At 38.6% G+C, this 27816-nt stretch overlaps 1 protein-coding gene across 1 annotated transcript; it reads right to left on the bottom strand.

Annotated features, from left to right (window-relative positions):
- Positions 1-27816, bottom strand: LOC124804967 (coatomer subunit epsilon). The gene is made up of 6 exons (XM_047265358.1): positions 27662-27816; positions 21044-21207; positions 20810-20962; positions 20524-20659; positions 5180-5404; positions 1-204 (listed from the first exon to the last, which is right to left on the bottom strand). The coding sequence occupies exons 1-6, from the start codon at positions 27761-27763 to the stop codon at positions 70-72; spliced, it is 915 nt and encodes a 304-aa protein (XP_047121314.1). The 5' UTR covers positions 27764-27816; the 3' UTR covers positions 1-69.

The raw sequence follows: 27816 nt of genomic DNA, 5'->3' as shown, positions 1-27816 counted from the left end.
TTTTTGATGTTTATGTACAAATTTATTCAAATTCATATTTTTAAATCAATTTATTATAAACATATAACATTATGAAGGAGTTGCATATTCTTGTGCAAACTGCTGCGCTAACCGGTCAAATTCTGCTTCTTTTTGAAAGTAATCTTTCACAAATGGGTGATCTGTATGAGAATCTTTCAGCTGGCTCAAGTAGCGGTTGCTCACCTGAAACAAAATAAAAATATTAAATTCTGTGGCAGTGTCGTGGCAGTGTTAAGTTAATAAGACTTATCAAGGTAAAAGATCTGCAACTCCTACAAAAAGTCTCACAATGTTACTACACTCTACTTTCAAAACTGTGAAAAATACTAACCATCATTTTCCATTCCTCCAAAAATCCCACACAGAGTGCAAGGAGAAGAAAGTGCTTTATAGATCCACTGATCTAAATGTTTTTAAGTATGTTGTGCTACAGCAAAAATCTTATGATCTTCACTCTCATCCATTAGCAGAACATGCGTAAGTACAATAACATGCAGCATACCATAATCATTTATGCTAAACAAGAATGGGGGAGGGAGAAGCTGGTTGATACTGAGAAAAAAGAGGAGATAATCATCCTGACATATTAACTCCCCCCAACAAATTGCAATTGACTGCAAATAATGCAAAATTTTTGTTTGTCTCTCATGTATGTAATGCAGAGCATAAAGACATTTACCTCATAAATTAAAGGCAATAGTCCAAAGTGGGGTCGTTATGACAGTACAACAGAGCACTAGAAGCCCTTGGATACTCCCACAACAGGAGGAAGCTAATGGCCTTATATTAAAGTTTCTTTCTGACGCTTGTCCCTATGAAAGTGTGGCTGCTCACACTCTCACACACAGATATTCATCCCTGAAAGCGAAAGTATGGAGATGTTGCAGTGTCTTGTCTTGTCCTATCCCCCACAAATGTTCTGAACTGCTATGGCAATTAACTAATTTCCTTTCATTTCAGAATACTCAATATTTTCTTTGTTATTTTATCTATTGTGTGTGACACAGACAAGAAAATTCCTTTCTGCAAGCTTCATTTGTGTCAACACCCTCTGAACTGTGCAACTCATTAAATTTGCTCAACACGCTATCTCCTCAGACAGGTTGCAACAGTACAAGGTTCACTTAAACACTGTAAAATTACGATTGGTTTGTAGGCCATCCTTCACTCTGGCAACTCACAAAACAGCTGGGACCTTTTACTACATGTGTCAGATGATTTATTCCAGGTGTACTAAGAATTTTAGTATGTTCCACATCAAGTTCCACATGACAGTTCTGCGTACAATAATGTAAATAGTCTCATTGCTCAAGGACACAACTGAAAAGTCACTGAATTGTAAAGCAAGCAACGGGCTACAAGAAAGAAGGATGAGGAACAGGTATCATCTTCAATTACCGTCACTTAATGAAGAAGGGTCAGCACCTGGACATCCATTTGCTAAGGCAGTACAACACATTTCCCAAAGAAATTTGAAAAAAGAAATCACTTCTGAAGACACTGTAGTACTGTATCAAACATTTTAAGGGAGCCACTGTTACTTGGAAATTAGTGAGTTCCTAGGGGACCAAACTGCTGAGGTCATTGCTGCCTAGGCTTACACACTACTGAATCTAACTTAAAGTAACTTATGCTGAAGACAACAAACACACCCATGCCTGAGGGAGGACTCGAACCTCCGGGAGGGGAGGGGGGGCAAGGTAGCCACACAAACCATGGCAAGGCACCTCAAACCGGACAGCCACTCTGCGTGGCTTGAGCCACTGTTAACTAAGTGTGTAGCAGAGAAGTCACAACTACAAAATCGGTGGTGCGATTCTTGAGAGTAGCAATTTTTTCTATCACCATCATCATTTAATTTTTTTATTTTATTTGAATTGTACATTTATTTTCAAATGGAAATGTTGATTAACAAGTAACGAATCCTAAATTTTAAATAAAAAATAACATTTTGTATCTATTTACTAATCATCTGAAAATACACTCCTGGAAATGGAAAAAAGAACACATTGACACCGGTGTGTCAGACCCACCATACTTGCTCCGGACACTGCGAGAGGGCTGTACAAGCAATGATCACACGCACGGCACAGCGGACACACCAGGAACCGCGGTGTTGGCCGTCGAATGGCGCTAGCTGCGCAGCATTTGTGCACCGCCGCCGTCAGTGTCAGCCAGTTTGCCGTGGCATACGGAGCTCCATCGCAGTCTTTAACACTGGTAGCATGCCGCGACAGCGTGGACGTGAACCGTATGTGCAGTTGACGGACTTTGAGCGAGGGCGTATAGTGGGCATGCGGGAGACCGGGTGGACGTACCGCCAAATTCCTCAACACATGGGGCGTGAGGTCTCCACAGTACATCGATGTTGTCGCCAGTGGTCGGCGGAAGGTGCACGTGCCCGTCGACCTGGGACCGGACCGCAGCGACGCACGGATGCACGCCAAGACCGTAGGATCCTACGCAGTGCCGTAGGGGACCACACCGCCACTTCCCAGCAGATTAGGGACACTGTTGCTCCTGGGGTATCGGCGAGGACCATTCGCAACCGTCTCCATGAAGCTGGGCTACGGTCCCGCACACCGTTAGGCCGTCTTCCGCTCACGCCACAACATCGTGCAGCCCGCCTCCAGTGGTGTCGCGACAGGCGTGAATGGAGGGACGAATGGAGACGTGTCGTCTTCAGCGATGAGAGTCACTTCTGCCTTGGTGCCAATGACGGTCGTATGCGTGTTTGGCGCCGTGCAGGTGAGCGCCACAATCAGGACTGCATACGACCGAGGCACACAGGGCCAACACCCGGCATCATGGTGTGGGGAGCGATCTCCTACACTGGCCGTACATCACTGGTGATCGTCGAGGGGGCACTGAATAGTGCACGGTACATCCAAACCGTCTTCGAACCCATCGTTCTACCATTCCTAGACCGGCAAGGGAACTTGCTGTTCCAACAGGACAATGCACGTCCGCATGTATCCCGTGCCACCCAACGTGCTCTAGAAGGTGTAAGTCAACTACCCTGGCCAGCAAGATCTCCGGACCTGTCCCCCATTGAGCATGTTTGGGACTGGATGAAGCGTCGTCTCACGCGGTCTGCACGTCCAGCACGAACGCTGGTCCAACTGAGGCGCCAGGTGGAAATGGCATGGCAAGCTGTTCCACAGGACTACATCCAGCTTCTCTACGATCGTCTCCATGGGAGAATAGCAGCCTGCATTGCTGCGAAAGGTGGATATACACTGTACTAGTGCCGACATTGTGCATGCTCTGTTGCCTGTGTCTATGTGCCTGTGGTTCTGTCAGTGTGATCATGTGATGTATCTGACCCCAGGAATGTGTCAATAAAGTTTCCCCTTCCTGGGACAATGAATTCACGGTGTTCTTATTTCAATTTCCAGGAGTGTAATATTAAAATTTATGCAGCAATGCAAAATGTCTTATCGTTAAGGGAAGAATACAATTCAATCTTTACAGGCAAGAAAGTATTTTATTTTTTATTTGATGTTTCATATTTTTGTACCCAATTTTAATTTATTGTAAATTCTCACTTTTTTATGTGATTAGTAACTAAAATCAAAAATTATTTTTATTAAAAATTATGGTTCAGTGCCTGTTAATATAAAATATACATAAAAGGTAAAAAAATGTTGATATACTTGAGAATGAAACCAGCAAATTCACAATTATAATACTTCTATGCTACGTACTCTGCTAACAGTGCCTCTGTTAAAACACATGAAAAATTTTGTACTTAACAGTGTTCTACAGATCTTCAAAGACAATCATTTCATATTTGTTGGATGACTACATCAAACTGCTTTAGGAAATTTATGTCTGGGCAAGGTCCCCTTGAGAAACACCACCCCAAAATAGAATTCTAGTACCATAAATAGATGCGCACATTCCCCAGCTGAGAACTCACAACTCCAGCCTCTGTACCATGTGTTGGCAGAAATAAGTGATTTGAAGACTAAACTATTGTGGATAATATATACTTCGTAGCTGCACAAAAGGCAAATAGCATCACAAAGAACAAACTAACAGAAGGAAATGAAAATGGTACTACAGTGCCATACAATCAGGTACTTTCAAAAGGTACTGTGAACAGGCTTAACAGCTTTTGCACTTACAGCGTAAGGCGGAAGAAGCACGAAATGTGTTGTGATGTTTTGTTTGTCATTACATTTCAATTCAAAATGACACTTCACCGGTAATAATTACGAACAGAATTGACAAGTAAGTTGGCAAATTATGATGTGCCTGAGATATTACAAAACCCTCAACTACTAATTATAAAAGGGCACCACCACATTAAGTTTAGAAGGCTGGAAAGTAAAAATAAGTATGATTATCACAGTACATTCCTTTGACATATATTTGAAGTCACTACTCAACTTCTTCCTCTCTACAAGACCCATGCCTTCTCTGACTTACTCGTGTGGTTTAAATACTGAAAATAAGGAATGGTGCAAGTACAATCTGTATAAAAATTTACAACTTGCATCACTACCAGTGAGTTGTGGGCTGACTGAAAAATTGTTATAATAAATAAATAAAAAGACATCAAATTATGTAAATTGAAGGTGGAGGGGGAAGAAAGGAAAGGAAAAGAAATGAAGGGGACTAATCAACTGTCTCATTTAATGGCATGGTATAATGAGTATTTGAGTGCAACCTCATGGAGCAATGTAAAATACCCACTTTCAGCAAATGTGTAGTTGCACTATTGTGATGAACATATATAAATATCAGCATTTGCTTAATATAGTATAACTGTTATATTTCTCTAACAATTGTCCTACATTTTGGGTGTAACAATGAATCAGCTGATGAGAGAAAGAGTCAGTCTTAAAACAAAGCTCTAAGAGCAATGTTTCTTTGAGTGTTCAGCCTGTTCGAAAGATTATTCATACCTAACATTTCCATCAATATTATATGGAACCGATGAGCATGCCACTCAGCATGAGATTACTCCCAAAATTAGTGAAACATATTTAATTAAATTAAACACTTCATTCATTTTTACACTTCACTTGTTGCTAACAAATACATTTAAATTTAACAACAAAAGTAAACACATTTATCTTCTGTATAACATGAGTTACTCTCACTTGGAAGGATGGATTTACAAATACTTGTGATCTTGGCAGCTACTCACCTCTTCTGGTTTGGACATATGTTGTGACAGAACAATCAAGTTAATAAGTGTGTCAGGATGATTGCTGTCTTTTTCCAATGCTTCCTGCAATGCTGCATCTGCTTCCTCATATTTTGCCATGCCAATAAAGCAGACAGCCTGACCATTTAGCAATAAAGGTGTGCTCACATATTTGTCACACATTTCTTGGAATATGTAGTACGCCTCTTGCAACTTTTCACCACCCTAGAAAATCGAAAATTAAAGTGTTGAAATCTCAATAATGTTTCTACATCTAAGGTATACCCCACAAGCTTCTATATGGTGTGTGGCACAGGGTACTTCTGGTACCATTTTCAATCTGCCCTGGCCAGCCCCTCTTCCTCCGCTCCATTCATGAATTGTGCATAGGAAGAACAACTGAGAGTAAGACTCCCATGTCTTGTACATTCTCCAATTTACTTGCTGTGATCATTTAACGTGATTTATGTGGGAGGAAACACTACACTGCCAATTTTTTCCTGGAACACACATTCTTTGAATTTCAACACTACATCTCTCCATTGCAAATGCCTTTCTTCTAGAACCTACCACCGAAGACTGCTGAGCATCCGTGTAACACTCTCATACTAAGCAATCCTCTGTCTAAACCCACCACTCTTTGTTGGAACTCTCTCTCTCTCTCTCTCTCTCTCTCTCTCTCTCTCTCTCTCTCTCTCTCTCTCCCCCCCCCCCCCCGCCCCCCGCCCCTCTCAATCCTAGATCTCAGACTGATGAGCAATACTCAAGATTTGGTCAAATACGTGTTTTGTAAGTCACTTTCTTTGCAAATGAATTACATTTCATTAAGATTCATCCACTGAACCTCAGCCTGGCATCTGCTCTTTCTAAAACTAGTTTTATTTTTACGTCATTACAGATGATATACTTAATAATACAAGAAATAAAGACTATGAACATCATACAGACCAAATACAAAAACATAAGCAACGATATCAATGAATATATACATAGAAATATATAATAATGCGATTTTTTTTATAGTCATTCTATTCTGAATATTATTTCACGATACGAGCAAAGAAATAAAATGTAATAAGATGCATAAATACTTGGAATTGACATGAATGAGGCAAATTAAATTACTACATAAGCTAATATGAGGACCAGGAAAAGAAGCTGAGTCATGAAAAACACAGCCTTATTCAAAGCTGTCTTCTGCTGCCAATATCAACAACTTGCACTAAAGACAGTCATGGCAATGGTGGTAGGAAGTGGAGCAGTTAGGTGGAAATGTTAGAATTTGACTACTTTTCAATGTTAAGATTATTAGAGACTAATGACCGAGTCACTTGCAAAAAGAGGGATGAATCAATCAACTGAAGAAAATCTCAAAATTCACCACAAGTGATTTTGAACTATCACAGAACCAAAATCAATGCACGCATATGACATTTGAACACCACTACTCAATAAAAGAGTTTTCCTTCACTAATGTACCAACTCCCTCAATGAGAAAGGATTAGGTACTGCATCTACACAATTACTCTGTAATTTACACTAAGTGCTTGAACAGTGTGTGGGAAAAACACTTAAACCTTTCTGTGTGAGTTCAGATTTCCCATATTTTATTATAATGATCATTTCTCCCTATGTAGGAATGCATCAATAAAATATTTTCGCATTCAGCGGAGAGTTGCGTGATTTAAATTTTGTCAAAAGATCTTGCACCAACAAAAAATGCCTTTGTTTTAATGATTGCCACTGAAACTCGTGGGTATCCACAATAATACAGAACAGGCTGCTCTTCTTTGAACTTTTCTGATGTGCCCCATCAATACACCTGGTAAGGGTCCTGTACCATGCACCAATACTCCACTATGGGACGGACAAGGGTAGTGCAGGCAGCTTCTTTAATAGAACTGCTGCATCTTCTAAGTGTTTCACCAATAAAACACAATCTTTGGTTCATGCATCCCACAACATTTTCTATTAGATGGTTCCAGTTTTTTACTGCTTAGAGACAACTGCCGCTTTTCACACCATACAGATGTCTTGCCTGCATCATTTTGCAATTGGTTTTGATCTTACGATTTCACTACATGTTAAATGACAGCGTCGTCTGCAAACAATCTAAGAGGACTGCTTAGATTGTCTCCTAAATAATGATTAGGAACAGCAGAATAAAAATTCCTTGGGAAACACTAAACATCACATCCATTTTATTCAATGACTTTCCATCAATTACCATAAACTGTGATCTTTCTGACAGAAATCATGAACCCAGTCACACAATTGAGATGATACTCCACAGAAGTGCTATTTAGTTAGAAGCTACTTGTGAGGAATGGTGTCAAATGGCTTCTGGAACTCTAGAAATATGGAACCAATGCGAGATCCTCTGCTGACAGCACTCATTACTTCATACTGAGTAAAGAGTAATAAAGAACAATAATTTCTGAACCATAGTAGTGGAACATTAGAAGGAAAACTTGAGGAAGATTTTGTGTAATTTTTCTGGTCACGTTATTGTATTAGATGGCGATTTCAATTTACCATCTACAGACAGACACAAGTGATTAAGATGAGTAGTAGGAACAGGAATCATGTGAAATTGTTCTAAATGCTTCATCTGAAAACTGCCTTGACCAGCTAATCAGAGAACTAATAAGCCGATCTCATGGTCACAAACCAGCCTGAACTTCTCAATTCAGTTAGCATAGACCAGGGCATCAGAGATTATAAGGCTGTTACGGTATCACTGAATACAGCTGTAAATAGGAATGTAAAGAACGAAAGAAAGATATTTCTGCTTAGCAATATATATTTAAAAGCAGATTTCAGATTACTTGAGCGATCAACATGAAAAATTCATCTCCAGGCCCAAAAATGTTGAGCATCAATGGACAAAATTCAAAAGTATTGCACAATATGCCTTACACAGGTATGTGCCATGCAAAGGTGTGAAGGATGAGAAAAACCTGCCTGATATGACAGCTGTGTTAGAAAGGAGCTATGAAAGCAAAGAGAGAGTCACTTCAAATTCAAACAAAGGCAAAACCTCACAGTCAAACAAAAACTGGACAAAACCAAAACTAGTACAGGGAGAGCCTTGCTTGAATTGTGTAACAAATTTGAAAGTAAAATTCTCCCACTGACTTCAGAGAAAATTCTATCAAGTTTTGGTCTTACGTTCAATCAATAAGTGGACTGAAGCCACTTTTCACACACACTGTGAAATGAAGGATGACGGAGAGAAGTCTGAAATACTAAGCATCTTTTTACCAACTATTACACTGAGAAAGATTGTATTGCAATTATTCCTATAAATCATTGTACAAATGTCAAAATGACATACCGAAATAAGTGACAATAAGAAAAAAAAGCAACCAAAATCACTCAACAGGGGAAAGGCCACTGGACCTGATGAGATACCATCACTCCCTTCATCTATGAGATACAGAAAGCAATAGATACCAACACTCAGTTCGAAGCCACGGTCCGTGGTTTTCAGAAGACTTTCGATACAGTGTATCTTGAGAAAAGACCATGAACATAAGCATAAAATGAGATTTGAGCTCACATGGAGGCTCTCCAAAATCATACTTCCTGTGAACCATTCATAACTGGAACACAAAAGAGGGAAGTGACATGACTTGTACAGTACAAATCTAGATATGTAAGCATTAACATATTGACTGTTGCATGAGCCAATGGTGGCTCACAGTTACACGGGTTGTGACACCAGGTGAGCCATATTTGGTTCACGTATACATTGTACTGTGGGTCACATGAGTTATAACTGGTTCACATGCAGAGTTGTGTTTAGAGGCCTCATGAGCCTAATACGGCTCACTGATAATGTGTTTCAACTATGGGTTTAAAAGTGGTGGCTCCACTGAACACTCATGTTTGTAGCACTCAATATTTTTACAATTGGTAGCCATGGTGATTCCTAACTTCTGTTATATGGTACAGAAAGATCATTTTTGAAATCCTTTTTGGAACATGTTTGTAATGCTCAAGTGCTGTGCAACTTGGCAAACAAAGGATCAAGGACTCGCATACAAATAATTCCTTTCAGGGGGCACTTGACTCTACTGCTATTGAATGCCAAAGATCCACAACCACGAACAACACTACAACCATTCCATGAAGATAACAGCCATCGCCTTGTGACAGTAGAGGGGCCAAAGCAGAGCAGTCAAAGATGATGTTATAAACAGTCTGCGAAGAACAGAAGAAAGAAAGAATGCTGCTAAGAAAGTGAAGAGGGTATACCCTAAATGCAATAAATGTGACAGTTTTATGTGCAACAAGTGTTTTAGTGATATTGAAAATGCTGTGTAGAAGTAGAATATTCCGAGATCTTTATTCATGAACACTGTCAGACCAAGTAAAAAAAAATGTAAATAATATTATATGCAGCTAATATACTCAAATAAATTAAGCATTTCAATCATTCCTTGAAAAACGATTTTTTTATACCTATGTGATTTTAAATCTTATGAGCCACATGTGCCACAGATTATAATTGTGTTAAAATGTTGTTGGGCCACGTGAGCCATATATGGCTCACACCTGTTATCTGTCCAGATCAGTCATAAATTGACATTTTATCAACCAACTTAATTCTACATGTTCAAAAGAAGACATCTCTTGCAAAAAAATCTATTTGGCTTTAGAAGTAATATTCGTGATTTCAATGTGGCATAGCAACACATGGTACAAATTTCATCATGGCAATCAATGTGTTAATTATATCAAAAGTCATATTGCTTCAGCTGGCATACTCCACCTGCTTGTGCCTTATTTAGTGCTAGCTAGCACAAATGCTAAATACTCATTTCACCTACTTCTACTCAACAGTAACTGTGAAACGTCACAAGTAGATAACTTTATGTCATATCTGATGTATATTTTTAAAGTGAATAAATTCGTCTAAAACTATACTCTGTTCATCATAAGAATAAACCTCATGTAAACATAACACTATGTATTTTTCTGCATTTGCTGGAACCTTATTGGATTTCATTTCACATGGAGCAGAAGCTAAGCTGTCTTGATTACAGTCAAATACGACAATGAGGATACGTTTTATGTTGTGGTTCATGCGTACATCAACTCAGCGATAATACAGGACAACAGCTTTACTGGCACATTTAACTTGGACAGCAATGGCCAGGCACCTGGTTCAACTAACCTGCAGTGATGTGGACAGTTGTAGTAAAGATGTAAAAAGAGATGAGCAGAGAACAAATGGCTCTGAGCACTATGGGACTTAACAGCTGTGGTCATCAGTCCCCTAGAACTTAGAACTACTTAAACTTAACTAACCTAAGGACATCACACACATCCATGCCCGAGGCAGGATTTGAACCTGCGACCGAAGCAGTTGCACGGTTCCGGAGTGAGCGCCTAGAACCGTGAGACCACCGCGGCCGGCGAGCAGAGAACAATATAGCCTTGAATGTCATTTAATTTTTGAACATAAGGAAATAAGGGTACAATCAGGTGATTTGCAAACATAGTACTGTAATTAAAAACAAGGGTGATGAAGATTCATGACTTTAACAAGGGTAGTTTTTTCGCAAGAGCTACCTGTGGCATAAAACTGCACTGCTGGGATTTCACCACATAGTTAAATATTTTAAGTCACTGAATGTATTACAGTCAGTTGTTTGGTAATCTTTGAACTTCTTCCATATTGGACTCCACGAAGTCTTGTTATTTCTTGCGACAGAACCCTTAACTTTGCTCCAGATCAATTCCATTGGTCTCAGATTGCAGTGTTAAGGTGACAAATGTAAAAATGCATCATTTGTACAGTGTGCACGACACTGAAAATTATTGTATTCCATTTTTCTACAACACTTACCACTCTGGATCGTGTGCGACCACATCTGTCCTACAAAAACAATGGGCACAGTCTAACAACAAGTATTTGATATTTCATTTTTCTCCAAAAAATTTAATAGTGTAATGTTTTGTTAACTTCAAGATCTTTAAAAATCTATTTTAAAATATTGATAATTAAGAATGTGTATTTGCAATGAAAACCAGAATTTTGTGTGTGATATGTGGTTAAAAACTAAAAGACTAGCATTTTTCTTGAAAAAATGATGGTTAAGTATGAGTTAATTGACATATATTTGATAAATTTCATATTTAAATGTTTTAGATATTCAAACTGAACTAAAAAAAATTATGGATCACAATGGGTTCTGAACCGCCACCCACCAGACCACTCGATTATTGAGCAACGACGATACCGACTACGCCACGAATGAAAATTGCATATTTACTCTTATATTTATTATAAAGTGTTTTTTGAAAAATGTCAAAGCTGATTTTTCTCTGTAATGTTTTGAAATACATTAAGAACAACTTGTTTCTATCCATTAATGGTGTTTCACACACATTTCACTACAAAGCAGGAATCAGTGTCATCGTTTTCCACACTACATATGAACAGCGACACAATCAGAGCACAAGCAGTGCTTACAGCAACTGTAACTGTACACGATTTTTGAAATAAAAATTACTCAGCTAAAGTATGATTAAGAAACACGTTTACAGCTATTAATACATCAAATATATAAGTTTCATTTACAGTGACACAGTAATAAGATGTCTAATACATAAGTTGGACCTCCTTCCAAGAGTGGAACACCACCAGTGTACAAGGGCTACAGCTGAAGACCAATGTTTTGTTTTGTTTACATCAGGTTTATTCTTATGATGAACTGACTATAGTAACGAATCGCACTTGTACACAATGTTCACAGTTTTTCATTGTGCACCAAATATATGTACATTGTTTCCACTTAATACTCTCCAGTAAGCTCCATAAAGCTAACCCTTTGTGTGTGAGAATATTGGGGGGGATTGTGGATTCCATCCCATTTAAGAACAGGTGTTGTGACAAGTTTCCTGTCATAACATGACTACTTTTACTGAAAACTGAGTAGTATTTACATACCAAACTGGTGAGGATCTTTAAATCAGTTCAACACTAGATACAAGAAAATTTTCAAAATTGAGTAGAAAAACAATTCTGCTTTGTTCATCAGCAACAACCTCTCCCTCACTTATCTCCAACACATTAAGTGAGGAATAGTCAGTACTGCAGTGATATGCAGTGTCAAATGGAATTTTTCTGTGTAACTCCACAAAATAGGTGCAGTGTTATCCGATATACCTATCTGAATAAATGGCAATGTTTTCCAGAAATCACAAGATAACAAAACAATAAAACCTCATCAAGTCCTTTTAACCCATTTTTCCTCACTAATATACTGAAGAGTTATGTTCAAGACTTCAACTCATTCTTGTTGAACATGAGGTTTATGAGGTATGATGGGCCATCATTTTATTTGCATTAGCCTTCTGAAGTATGCTCAGCATCTTTTCCAGCGTTCAGCTGAATTTGCTGTTGACAGTCTTCTTAACATTCATTGTTCCACAAAGAGAAAATTATTTCATGATATTATATGAATTTGCTGTTGACAGTCTTCTTCAGATTCATTGTTCCACAGAGAGAAAATTATTTCATGACATGACAGTTAAAGCAAAATTTTAAAACCATACTATCAATGGTTGTGTGTTAAATAACTGAAAGTTAAAACAATAAAATCCAACACAAACACTGAAAATCAATTTGAAAAAAGAAGATATTGACTGAACCTAGCAGTTAATTAAAGAGAGTTAGAAAGACAAGTAGTTCAGTTGCAGTACACTGCATTTTCTGGTGACAATGAAGAACCAACAAACCAGTCACAGAGAACGTGGTAGTGCCACTACTGCATGTCAACTGAAGGAATCCTTACACTTTTAGACCAAAATCTACAACATATTGTTCACATTAACCTCTTCACATTTTCTCTTCGTGGATTCTGATCATGTAACAACTGGTGCTTTGCTTGTCACTGTTAACACCACCTCCCTCTGCACCAACATTTTTAATGTCCATAGTTCATCATCACTCAACATTACTTCTGCCAACAACCAGCTGACTACAAAGTCGCAACCTATTTCCCGGAAACTATGACTTAACAATAAACTCACTCACAACTAATGTGCTCCTGAAATTATCCCCTGCAAACAAATATGCAGCACTGTTATAGATTCTCAAATGCAATGTCCTATGAAATCCTGTATGTGGACAAACATGGCCCACCAGGGATATCAACCTCTTACCTTGTTCCCATGCACTGATGATATCTTTATGATCTGAACTAAAGGCATGGACACCCTATTCTCATTCCTCCAGAGCATCAAAACTTCTCCTTTAGCTGTGTTTGCTGGTCCTCAACAGTGCAGTAAGTGCCATCATCTTGGATGTTGACCACTACCTCACTGAGGGGACCAGTATAACCTCTATTCAAATAAAACTTAGCAGTGAGTCACAGTACATCCACTTCAACAACTGGTACCCAAGACACACAGAACTTCCTTCTCATACAGGTGAGCCATATGAAGGCACCACATTTGCAATGACAATTGGTCCCTCTAAAAGTATGGGGAAAGTCTTGGCATGGCCTTCACAGAAACAAAACCATTCTCCCAACACTGTCTGGAAACAGATCTTCGGTGCCCTATGTTCACACCCACCCAACACCTCTCAAACATTGACTGACCACCCACAAAAAAACGACCCCCACATGACTCAGTATCACCCTACACAGAAACAACTGAAGCACGTTTACCACAAAGCCTTTGGTCACTTCTCATTATACACTGAAATAACAAATACCCTCCCACATATCCTCCTCATCCCTCACTCATAGATGTTCACTCATAGATGTAATCTATAGGCCACTCAACTTTCAAAATATCACTCTCTGTCACTCTTCTCCTGCTCGTAATATCCAATCCCATTGGCTGTATCCTGTGGAAGACCCAAGTGTGAGACCTGACTAATAGATATTCCAATCACCCATATTCCAGCCTAGTTAGTGTCATACTCTCATCACAGGAAGCAAAACCTGTGAAAGCAGCTGGCATATTAATGTAACGTCTGCACCTCATTCTCCAAGGGTATGATGATAAATTATTAACCCCAATTGTTACTGACAAGCTGTGGCAATGGGCCAAGCAAACTTCTCAGATGCAGAGCACGCAATGCAGAGTGATTTTACTTCTATGGCTGGTTCAAAACCCATAAAACAGCAGTTTTCCTAGACTGCTCAATTGTGAATTCTATGACCAACCTTTGCAATCCTATTAGCAACCGTTGTAACCCTATTAGCCTCAATCACCAGTCCTACATCTGTCATCATCTCACCAACTGTTCCCACTCCATTTCCATCATACTGCCCTTACATGAGATTCATGCATCCCATTACCCTAGCTTGCCATTGTAATCTTCCCTATCTTTCTCCAAGTACATATCCCTTGCTTTCCATATGTACAATTTTTTTCTTTCTTTCTCCAAGGGATACCACAAATACACCCTGTGCTGGGGTCTGCTAACTCCTCTGCACGCATTACTTTTCCTACCCGTATGCCATCTAGACTGTTGCCCTTCTCACTCTACACCAATTTTCAGTTGCCCACCACTCTCTCCAACTACATAGTCAGGAGGCTTCGAATTTTTGTGTGTGTGTGTGGGGGGGGGGGGGGGGGGGGTCGTGTGTGTGTGTGTGTGTGTGTGTGTGTGTGTGTGTGTGTGTGTGTGTGGAGGGGCTAGGAATGCTCGCTCTCGCTCTCTCTCTCTCAAGCACGATTTGATCTTAAAGCTAACGAATTTTTCATCCATTCTACATTCCTGTCCACTGTTCATCACCTCTTATTTAGTGAGTAGTGCTTTATCCACACACAAACACCTTGTGATGAGACCACCGTCTATGTTCAGAGTCAATGTGCAACAACAACTCACAGAAGGCAGGTGGCAGCACTAGCAGTGGAGGGTATATAAAAAGTGCAGTTGTCCTAAGGCAGAAACAGAATGATTTCCTGATGTTCAAAAGGGTCTGATCACTGGCTTTTGGGCCAAGGGTGAAACCATTTCTAAAACAGCTAAGCCTGTACACTGTTTGCATGCCACTGTGGTAAAAGTATACTGTTTATGGCAAAATGGCACTATCCAAAATTGACACCCAGGTAACTGTGGTACACCACAGGCCATAGATGACAGAGATGCACTGACAGCTGCAGAAGTGTGTATGAGCACAGATGTGTACAAGAAAATAGATGTGCAACCACTGAGCAATTGATTACCCAGATGAACGAAAGGGCTACCAAAACAGTGTCTTCTAAACGGCCATTCAGCAAATGAATCTTGCTGCTTATGGGCCTCTGCAGCAGGCACCGGTTCATGCACCCAAGGTGACTGCTGTCTATTGGCGACGAAGGCTGGAATTTGCACACCACTACTGCAAATGGAGGTCCACTTATGGTTACAGATGGCATTTTCAGATAAATCATATTTTATGCTCCATCAGACAGATGGTCGTTGATGTGTATGGCCCTGCAATGATCAACAGAAGGGTCCAGGGAATGCACACTGGATCAACACAATGTATGCATCTGTTCTCAGGTACAAGTCCCTACATGAAGTTTTGTTTCTTCCTCATCTTGATGGCACCTATGAGCAGGACAGTGCAAACAGGTCACACAGCTATGAGTGTATGTGCATAGCTCGAAGAGCACCATGATGAATTTACCATACTCCTCTGGTTTCCAAACTCCCCCAATTTAAACCCAATCAAGAATCTGTGGGACCACCTTGATCAGACTGTTCACAACTTGGATCCTCAACTGAGAAACCTAACACAGTTGGCCACAGCACTGGATGATACCACATCCCTGTTGGCACCTTCCAGAACCTCATTGAGTCCATTCCTGCACGTCTGTGCTCCAAAAGATGCTTACTCACTCTTTTGATATGTGGTCAGACTAATGTGACAGGATTGAGCATATTACAGGGCACCAGACTGAAAATGTACAGTTGCTCCAAATCCAGAGTGAGAAGCAGGTCAACAAAAGTTTCAGAAAAAAAGGACCAACGTAGAAAACCTTATGAACAGAATACTGTAAGCAGAAGTATTTACTTTAATGTGCACGTAAATTGTAGGTGTCTCGAAATTGTGCCCAGGTTTTTCCATCATATAAAGTGTGACTGGATTTTAATACAAATATACTCTTTCTCAAACGTCATATAATTCGAACTCGGGACCTTTGCCTTTCGCGGGCAAGTGCTCGACCATCTGAGCTACCGAAGCACGACTCACGCCCGGTCCTCACAGCTCTACTTCTGTCAGTATCTCGTCTCCTACCTTCCAAACTTTACAGAAGCTCTTCTGCAAGGTTCGCAGAAGAGCTTCTGTGAAGTTTGGAAGGTAGGAGACGAGATACTGGCAGAAGTAGAGCTGTGAGGACTGGGCGTGAGTCGTGCTTCGGTAGCTCAGATGGTCGAGCACTTGCCCGCGAAAGGCAAAGGTCCCGAGTTCGAGTCTCGGTCGGGCACACAGTTTTAATCTGCCAGGAAGTTTCATATCAGCGCACACTCCGCTGCAGAGTGAAAATCTCATTCTGGTCATATAATTCATTTTTAAGAAAGTCTCTGACAAATAAGTGACGTGACATCACTGCAAAATAGGGAACATGGTTCTAGCTCACACTATGGACAACTTGCAAAGGAAGTTTAATGGTAATGCTGTACTCCCATCTATCAAAGGCTCTGCATTTGAAGCTCATCATTTCCTACTGATATATTTTTTTCAAATAGCTTTCCATTGTAAATTTAACTCTACGTATGATTTTATTTTGATGCAGGACTATAGACACACACACACACACACACACACACACACACACACACACACGAAGTATTTACATCATTTCACAATTTTATTTATATTTGTTTCCATGGAAAGCAATATATACCTTAAACAGATGCATAATGTGGGTGTGAACATTCTGGCACACGGCAGCACCAATGGTACTAATGATTTCTTGGAAAAGTAGCCTCAAGAGCATTGTTGTTATTGAACATGGTATCGAAGGTACTATTCCTGTTTTTTATGTAACATGTCTTCACTCTTTGTGAGTCTCCATCCTGCAGAATTGGCACTTTTCTCAGAGGTTTTCTCACAAATGCAGGACCACGAGATATTTTAACAAAGTGTATTTTTGTTTTAAAATCTCTTGGAACATGTCACGCTGCAGAGCTTGGGTGTGAATTTAAATACACACTGTGTGTGTCTGGTGGATGTTATGGATCAAGACAGACAGGTAGAAGCTGCATTTCTTGACTTCCAAAAAGCATTTGACTTGGTACCAAACCAACACGTATTAATGTATGTTCACATGGGGTACCAAATGAAATTTCTGAGGTTTTATCAATGCAGATTGCAGATGTTACCTTGGATGGAGTGTCATCGACACAGTGTTTTGGGACCCTTACAGTTGACATTTTATGTTACTGATCTGGCAGACTAGTTTAATACTAACCTCAAAGTTTTAGCAGATGAAGCAGTTATCTAAATTAGGTACTGACTAAAAAAAGGTACAGAAACAGCCAGATCCTGAAAATATTTAAAATATGCGAAAACTGGCAACTTACTTCAGATGTTTAGAAATGTAAAATTGTGCACCACACAAAACGAAGAACTATGGCATCCTTGACTACAATAGCAATGAGTAACAATTGGAGTTATTCAAGTCACACAGAAGGGGGGGGGGGGGGTAACAATTTGTAAGGTTATAAAATGGGGGAGATTGCTTACAAAGCACTCATGCACCACATTCTGAAATACTGCTCATCTGTGTGAGACCTGTACCAAATACGAGTAACTCATACTCATTTAGTTTTTTAACTTACTGACATGACTTTGGTGCCCTTTTATATCAAAATACTTAACTTTTTTTTACCTTATACCTACACACTTTCAAAATGTGACTTCCATTAGTTATGCACCACACACCCCATCCAAAGTCTATTTCTTGCCAAATTCATTGAAGTGTATCAGGCTGGACTTGTTCAGTTATGAGGTAGATTCTAGCTCAGCTCTGGTAGAGAAGCCAGTGAGGGTGGAACAAACACCTTGGCCCATTCACTCGCTGGAAAGCACAAATTTAGGAAATTCCGGATGTCTGACAGGTAGTGTGATGGTGCACCATTTTGTATAAACTGTACACTGCATTCATTGCCATCAATGTCAAAATGGGTAGATTGAAAAAGGTTTCCAGCATATTTAAGTACCATAGTCTGCTGAAGGTTTTCTCTTGGAAAAGGAAAAGTCTGTAAACTTTGCTCCTCTTCAATGCACAAAACACATTCAGTTTCGCCCTATCATGGGATTTTTGTGAATTTTTCCTGTTTCAAATCCTGCAGTTGCATTTATTAACCTTACCACTCAAATAAAAAGTTGACTCATCACCAAAAATAATTTTTCCAATGAAATCTTTGTCCAACTGAGGTAACATTTCTGCACAAAAGTCCTTAAGAGGAATCTTATCAGTGTCTTCCAGTTCTTGCACCATTGTGTACTTAAATGGTCTGACATGCAATCATTTCCTTAACACATATCAGTCATATGTGGGATGTCCAGCTCTTGAGAAGAATGCTCAGTTGATTATTTTCCTTCCTTCGTTCCATAATCAAATGGAATGGGAAGAAATCCTAATATGCAGTACAACAGACTGTACCATCTGCTATGCACAGTGCAGTGATTTAAGGAGTATAGATGTAGATATCAAAGCCTGAAAAAAATGAGGATACGGAAAACACAAAATATATAACGACAATGCCAAAGATGCTGATCATGTTAAACCATAGGCTGCAGGCTGAGCATATATTTAAGTAGTGTTGTATCATTACAGACTGCGCCACAAAACTGGAAAAAACAAACACTGAATTGAAAAATTTTTTCTGGTGATAGATACAAGTGCAAGCTGTTCACAGGAAGATGAGCGAATGTGCATATGTTACGCAGTGCTGGTACAACATTTGCATTCACATATCAGTTTATGCTTCAAGTGGTGGTGACAGTGTCACCTACTGGCCACAGAACCATCTATCAACTGCTGTGTATTGTATGCATACACAACTAAAAACTGAGGCGAGAGCATAACAAAAGTTTAAAGGATTTGTGAAATCAAAACAGATAGTTTCATGTTGAATGATGGTGTTTCTTGCTACTAATTCCATATCAGTTCTCATAGTCAATTTGAAATTAAAAAAGATCCAGTAGTAAAACAACTGTCATTACTTTTTATCCAAGTTTTACTTAGAGATTATTTCTGTGGTGGCTTCCCTAACACGTTTCATTTCCAAAATGAAATGTGACAGCCAATCAAAAATTATTCAATGTTCTAGCAACAAAGACCTCTGTGCACAGTGAGGTTCCCACGGATTTGACTGATATTTTAAAACCACCTACACAATTCTGTGGGTATCACAACATGCAGCCACAGTTCACTGAACAAAAATAATGGTGACAAACACTTCTCTAAAGAAGTAAAAAGAGCTGTTAATGAGAGGACTTTAACGCACTACTTTTAGCATACCAGCCACATAACCTCACCACTAAGCTACAAGAAAGTTTCAACAATCAGTGTTGTTATTAGTGCTTTAGTCTCCTACCAGATTGCAGGAAATTCATTTTTGTTTATTACTCACAAATGAGAGCCCACCAGGGTAAATGATTGCAGGGTGTCTTATAATATGTGGGATCCTACACTACACAACTGCACACGTGGCTCCAGAAAGTCTACCACTATCCTGCGGACCTCTTCTTGTAAGGGAAACAGTCCCAGGAGTTTGTACAATAAAAAAATCAATGTTGTTTTTACACACACAAACAAAATTACCATTTTAAAGAAATTAAAACAAAGGGGAAGGCAGTTTCAAAGCACTGACAAACTGAAAAATTTGAAATGAAATTTACCTTTTTTTTGCTGATAGGTTCTGGTGATTTCCCACTATTATTTTTGCAAAAATTCTAAATTCTTCTGACTGTTCATCTCACTGGTTGAGAGAGAGAGTAGGGCAACTCTAATATTTTTGCTCTCCTGCCCACAACATTCAGCAATGTTGTTACTTTTCTAACTTCACTCCATTAAGTACTAAACCTTATCTTTCTCTGAGGAGTGAAAAGAGTATTTGGCTGTGCCCATAATGGAGCAGGAATCACTTTGGGACTCATAAAAGTATTAATTTGTGACAACATAACACAACAATCATTTTGCAGTGGCTACATGTGGAATGTTCTGTATTAGATCACAAAGACTGGAAGAGACCAAACAAATCCCGAGCATGCCAAAGTAGACTGACTTGTACTGATCCAAAACAACACAGCTCTTGCTCATCTGTTTGCATTTTAGAACATTTGTAATAAAGTTGCTGGCAAAATTCTTACCATGTAGATATTAACCCATGCCTGTGCCAACTGAGTCAAAGTAGCATCATCATCCTTCTCCTGCATGACTTTCAATTCTTTTTGTGCAAGATCTGGGCGATCCATTTTTAGGTATATCTGCAGCATAAGTGCTGAGCTGAAAATGTGGAAACCAGTATAAAAACAATATATCATTCAGCTATAGTTAATTCTGAACACACTTCATTATTGCTTAAAATGTGGAAACTATTATAGAAAACAATCACTGAGTTACAGTTAATGATGAAAACATTTCGGTATTGCTTACCATTCCAAATGATCTGTATTATGCAAGATTCTCAGAGCTGAATCAAAGTTTTCTTCTTCATAATATATAGTTGCTGCTGATATTATGAAATTCACATTTTTGGGATCTATGTTGCCAGATGTTTGATCATCTAACTTTGTTACGATTGAAAGTCTGAAATGAAAACACAAGAAACACAGTAATCACATGGCCGAACTATACTTTCATAAATTTGTTGAGGGCACTAATACAAACCTTTTATGTTTGTCACTGAAATATTCAGCAAGTATTTTCAATGGCTGTAGTTCAGCAGGAGATGCTGCACTGATTTCATCGATAACAACACGATACTTCTTTTGCGCTATGTAAGCTCTGTACAAGAAGGAGTCACGCTCAGTCTGCAATGCTGGATTTGACACCTGTAATTTTGGCAGCAATAAATAATCATAATTCAGGAGACATAAACCACCATAATAAAGCTAACTGTTGCAACACACTTGCTATTTTACAGAGAGAGAAAAAAAGTGCTGCAGTTTGTCTTTGGGGAGGTAGATGTAAAAGTTTTTAGATTAAAAAGCAATAAAACTAAATCAGTCATTTTCCTGGTATTAACACTCCTTTCCTTTCATTTGTATCTCTCCTGATTCATTTGTTAGATCAGCTCCCACTTTTCTCCAATACTTGTGTCTCTCATTCTTTCTTTTTCGTGCTTCTATTGTCTGCCTCTCTTTCCCATGATACTGGGACAATCTAAGACTCTGGTCACTACAAATGATATCACTACTTTTTATATCTATAACCTCGTTGCAATTACATCTTTTAGAAATTTGTCAGTTTGCTTACATCATAATGGACAAATATGTTTAGCAAGTTAATATTCCAATTAAAATACAGTCATTTTATTTGTTAGATAATTACTAAATGAACGAAAATCCTGGGTTTGATATTAGCTTCTGGATTCACTTGTTTGCCATAGTAAAGGTGTAACTTCATAAAAAGATAAGAAATTACAACTCACATGGCACCCTTCAACTTTGAAATACAAATCACTTCATGAAAACACTAAAGGAGACTGGAAGAGATTGTGGTGGTGGGGTGCACGACAGAGTTGTGTAGGGGATTACATCACTCTAAAATTCAGGAGTAAGTAAGAAACACAACATTTTTTTGTTTTCTCCAAAAAAATTCCTGCCTCGAGATACAGGCCTCCAAAGATGACACTGTGAACACCATTCTGAAGATGTGAATTTTGGATTTTTTAAAAAAATACTGTATCTCCGTAACAGTTCTAGATATTTTGTTAGAGGTTTTTTATTTGAAAGATAAATGTTTTATGATTACAATGGTATCCTCCATTTGAACATATCTGTCAAAGTTCTTTTACAGTCGCATTTTGAATTTTTTTTTAATTTACAGGAACATTTTTTATCAAAAATGTCAATCAAGAAAAGTTAGATTTTTTTCTGTTGATTAGTACCACGTAGTACTATATTCTCTGTACAGGAGAGCTTTCACTTTTAAGTTGGACAGGTTTTATTTTTAAAAAATCATTTTTTTAACACTCGAGGGTAATGTATGTTTTCAATGAAGTTGTTTCTTACTGTTTTCTCTGTTACAATGTCTCTTTCTATTGTCTTTGTTGCAGTTATTTCTTATCACTTTCTTTCTTGCGGTTATTTCTTTTCACTTTTTTGTAGTTTCTTGTCAGTTTCTTTGTCATGGTTGTTCATTGCAGGTTTCTCTATTGTAGTTGTTCAGGGCTAATTTGTGAAAAGGCTTCTAAGAAATCTGAGACCATCCAGTGAGTTCTGTGTTTTCATGAGGAATTTGCCAGTTGACATAGTCGCAGTGTGTTTTGTGAAAAGGACTGTTCGATATGTCTTCTGACTGGGGTCACAGGAGGGTGAAGTGTGATATTTGCATATCGATAAAAGAGTGATATAAATATAAGACAAACAAAGAAACAGACTTTGTTCAGGCTCGGAATAAGTGTTCTCATTTAAAGACTATTTCAAAGTGAAGATGCTCCCAGTGACAACTTTTTGTGTTCTAAATGTTTTGGCAGAATAACAACAATGTTAGTATGTGAACAAGGTGAAGCCTCCAATGGTGCAGAGATGATGATGTTTGGTTTGTGGGATGCTCAACTGCGTGGTTATCAGCGCCCGTACAATTACCCAATCTTTGCTCAGTCCAATTTCACCACTTTCCTGGATGATGATGAAATGATGAGGACAACACAAACACCCAGTCATCTCGAGGCAGGTGAAAATCCCTGACCCCGCCGGGAATCGAACCGGGGACCCCGTGCTTGGGAAGCGAGAATGCTACCGCGAGACCACGAGCGGCGGACGCCAAATGGTGCAGATTTTGCATCAACAGAGGAAGAATTAAATACTGTGAACCAGTCAACTACAGAGTCGGAGTTAGTCATGTTAAGAAACCATGGTCAGTGAAGTCGAACCATAAGCTCTATGCCTCAAGAAAGTGCAGAGAAATTACTAAAGCTATGGATGAACACTACAGCCAAACTGACCACACTCTTCAAAGTAGAAAATGGTTCAAATGGCTCTGAGCACTATGGGACTTAACATCTGTGGTCATCAGTCCCCTAGAACTTATAACTAATTAAACCTAACTAACCTAAGGACATCACACACATCCATGCCCGAGGCAGGATTCGAACCTGCGACCGTAGTGGTCACGCAGTTCCAGACTGAAGCACCTAGAACCGCATGGCCACACTGGCCGTCTCAAAGTAGAAATTTCACCTTCAGAAGAAAATGAACCAAAGCACTCTTGCACTTCTTGCCAGGAATTTTACACAAATATCAATTCAGCTGTTGAATATTGTGCATCCACATGCAAAAAGGTGCAACTTTTAACTATTATTCCAAAGACATTTTCAAAGAAAACAATTCTGAATCATGTTCCATCAGTATCAAAGTACACGGTAGACAAATCAAGAAATGAGAGGTCTGTAGGAGTCTTTGGAAGACCAGATCCCTATTATGGTCATCATGTATAAGCAGCTCAAGTTCAAACTTTGCAGTCATTTTATATGGAAGATAAATGCAACTGTCCTCTCCAGAGTGCAAAAAAAAAAACTCTTTAAGTGTAACAGTTGAAGGTCAAAAAGTTGTGAAAGTGAAGAAGTACATGACTTGCAGTATTAAAGGAACTTTTACAATTTATAACAGCAACTCTACAACTTCACATACTGGAAGAGCAAAATTTTATGCACTACGACATAGTAGTAGTTCCACACCCACCCACAGATGCCTGTTTATTTGTGTACTATGCAAATTTTGGACTTTGTGTGGTAACTTTGAAAGACTTACTGGAGCATGTGACATATGACACCTTGGTTGAGCGTGTGAAGTCATTAGTAATCTATGACGTAAAGCGAGAGACTTGTTTGTTTCAAGAACATGGTGACTGCCCTGGAAAGGGAGGACTGTCTTTACAGACACTTGGCCTGGAAGACGTAGCAGATAACTCTGCAGAAATTACATATGCAACATAGGAAGTAAATAAACTAATTAAGAAAACTGTCATCTTTGACACTTTCATTGATGAACTTGGTAAATGGTCAGTGAAAGCAGTAACACACCAGCATCTGAAGAAATTGCAACAACAACACATTGCAGACGTGAAAGGGTGTGTACAGGCTGAAGAACTATGTTTAATGCTTCACTGTGATTTTGCTGAGATCTCGTCTGTAGTTCTCCCACAAGAGGTACAATGGTATCATAGGTGTAATGACCAGGTTTCAATTTTTACAGGAGTGACATATTTTCAAAACAAGACCACAAGTGTTGCAGTTATGAGTGATGACACAGGTCATGACTCAACACATGCTTTGCTAGCAATGCACAAAATACTTCAACTGCAAATAGGAGCAGAGGAGACCATCATTATTTATGATGGTGCTCCTAATCATTTTATAAATTGTTACCAGCTGTTTGAATTGAGTAAGTTGCTTGTGCCAACTGACTGGGTATACATAGCTACTGGTTACGGGAAGGGGCCTTGTGATGATGTAGGAGGCCTGCTGAAGCACCATGCTATAAACCATAATCTTTCCAGACCAAATACAGCTGCGATTCACAATGCTCAGGATTTTATGAGAGTTGTGACATCTTACACACCCACAGCCCTCATTCTTTTGTCCAAAGAGGCAATCGAAGAATTCCGTGAGCAGAAAAAAGAAGAATGGTCCAAACAAACTATTCATGTGAAAGGAATTCAGAAGACACATTTTTGGAGTCAAAGTGATGGCCAAACTCATACTGCACGCACTTTAAAGAGCAAAAAAAAAAAAGAAATTTTGTTTGTTCGGCCAACACCTCAGAAACAGCAGGATAATATTCAGATTCACAACCTGAGAAGGGGGATGTTTGTGGTGTGTGTATGTATGACTGTGATTGGTGGATTGCAGACGTTATGGACACCAGTAATGAGTTAAACGAAATTGTAGTGAACTATATGCTACCACATGGACCAGCTGCTGGATACAGGTTTCCAGCTGAAGGACAGCAAGAACACCATGAGTGCTCACATCCTCTTCACACTGTTTAGAAGACTGTAAGTGCTCCAGTTCCTGTTGGATCAACAGGAAGGCATCACTCTATCAAAGGAAGATACTGAAGCAGTGAAAAACATTTTTAGTTCATTGACTGGCTAATTTCAGTACAAAACAGAGTGCACAGAAGTTGTAAAAATTGAAACATTTAAGTGTTTGGACCTTTTACATACATTTTTGAACCATTTAAAATGCTTGAAAAAATGAGTCTCTTACTAATACTTTAAAACTAAAATTACGTTACATAAGGCTAGGTTTTGATTTTTATGAACCTTTTTCATGATAATGTGGTACTAAAAGAGGTTCTATGTATGGCAAAAATTTCAATTGTATATAAAACCTGTTCAATCTAAAAGTGGAAGTTCTCTTTTTCAGGGTATGTGGACTACATGGTACTAACCAACAGAAAAAAAAATAAAAATTTATGGATCGGCATTAAAAAAAAAAAAAAAAAAAAAAAAAAAAAAAAAAAAAAAAAAAAAAAAAGGGGGATTTCTTGGTAATCATAAAGTAATTACCTTTCAAATAATAAAAAAAACAACAAAATCTCTAGAATTGTTCCAGAGATACAGCATTTTAAATTTTTTTCCAAAATTCACATCTTCAAAATGGTATGCGTAGTGTCATCTTTGGAGGGCTGTACCTCGGAGCAGAAAGTTTTTTGGAGAAAACAAAAAATGTGTGTTCCTTACTTAGTCCTTCATTTTAACATACGCTAAATTCAATAACATCCAAGATTATGAAAGTAAGATTTTTTCCTAGGCTGCTTGAGTTGACATGGACTATGCCAAATGAACAGTAAACACAGTTAGCACCAGTAAACCAATCTGACAAAGTGATCAATCTCACTTAATGGAGGTTTCAGAAAAGTGACCGATTTAAATACTACAGTACTCTTTGATTTTGTTTGACACTTATTTCTCATTACTGTTAACTTTGCTAATAGGTGGATGTAAATGTTTTCCTCTTGCGAATATTCTCTTGGAGCGTGCAATTACAATTTTTCTACAAGTTAAATAGAATAAAAGCATGATGTGTATTAAGAGATTTGATATACTGGAATGCTGGATTAATGATTATCAGAAACAATTCTAATCGCAGTGCAGTTACCAAGGTTTTATGAACCTGATAGCAAATCCACAATTTATGTAGGATTTAGTAAACAATGCAATAAGGTGCCAATAGACCAATGACATCAACATGGTGAAGATACAGACCTCAAGACATGACCAATAGATGACTTTTCACAACTCCAAGTTGAACATGAGAATATATTTATACGGCTACGGCATTACTTTCATCTCATTTATTTTCATTCACTTAACAGCTCTACTGTTCACTAATTGTTTTTATGGCACTGAACAGTGTTGGTGTCTTATGGTTGGTGAATATTTGTGTTTTCTTGCTACACTGAATTGTAGATATTTAGATGTTACCTTTCTGCATCTGTTTTGTCACACTTGCTGAAAGACTGTTTGCATGCAGCCTGAGAACAATTCTGGATACACGAAACACACTACAGTCAGTGGTAATTATCCACATCTGAAAATTAGTATTTGATCTCCACTTGGTATAATCTGTTATTTTGGGGTTCCCCCTTAAGCTGCAATGGCTCAGGGCTGAGAGATATTTACGGTAAGTTTTAATGCCAAAATTTGATTTAATATTAATGCAGAGTTATCTTTGCTATTATGTAATATCATAATGGTACTTTTAATGTGTGGTAACTTAGATAGTAGGCCTCTAAAGCCTTGTTATTATTAAGGCCTTGCTCTCCCTCCCTGTGTCTCTGTGTGTGGGTGTTCTTTCTTTCCGGACGCAATTTGGGAGAACTGCATTTCCAGTGCAATGACACAATTTACGCTTCCATAATTTTTTCTGTTGCAGGGGAAAATGAAGACAGAAACTGAGGATGGCAGGAAGGAGAGATACTAATTCACTAATCTATTACAAACTTCATTTGTTAGAAATAGGCCTAACACTACAGCTAAGGAGATAAAATTATTGTAACTAAATAATGGATCAGTGAACATACGTTATTTGGCGATTCTTTATTCAAGTTTGTTGATGTAAACAAATTCGAGGTAACGTGGCAACGCACGTTTCATAAAAAAAAGCCATCAAGACAGTAAAACTCCAGTAGCACACACTGAAAAATTATGGTTTACAGCTATCTGCTGTGTGGTCGTGGCGGTGGGTGCATCATATATTAAGTTACATGACTTTCTCAGGTTAAGGAAAACAGAAATACAGGTCAACAACCAGAAAAGGTCTATATTTGTTCTTACCTTAAGTTTCTGAGCTTCATTTATACACTGTTGATAGTTTCCAATATAAAATGAATTTTTGACATCAAATAATTCGTCTACCTCTCCCTGCTGACGTGCCATTTCAAAACAAATCTCTCGTCGCAGACGCTACGCCACCTCTCTGATGGGAATCA

This window comes from Schistocerca piceifrons, chromosome 7 (assembly GCF_021461385.2).
Source record: "Schistocerca piceifrons isolate TAMUIC-IGC-003096 chromosome 7, iqSchPice1.1, whole genome shotgun sequence".
NCBI lineage: Eukaryota > Metazoa > Arthropoda > Insecta > Orthoptera > Acrididae > Schistocerca > Schistocerca piceifrons.
Note: the sequence above shows the minus strand (reverse complement) of the source record. Positions and strands in the feature narration are given on the sequence as shown.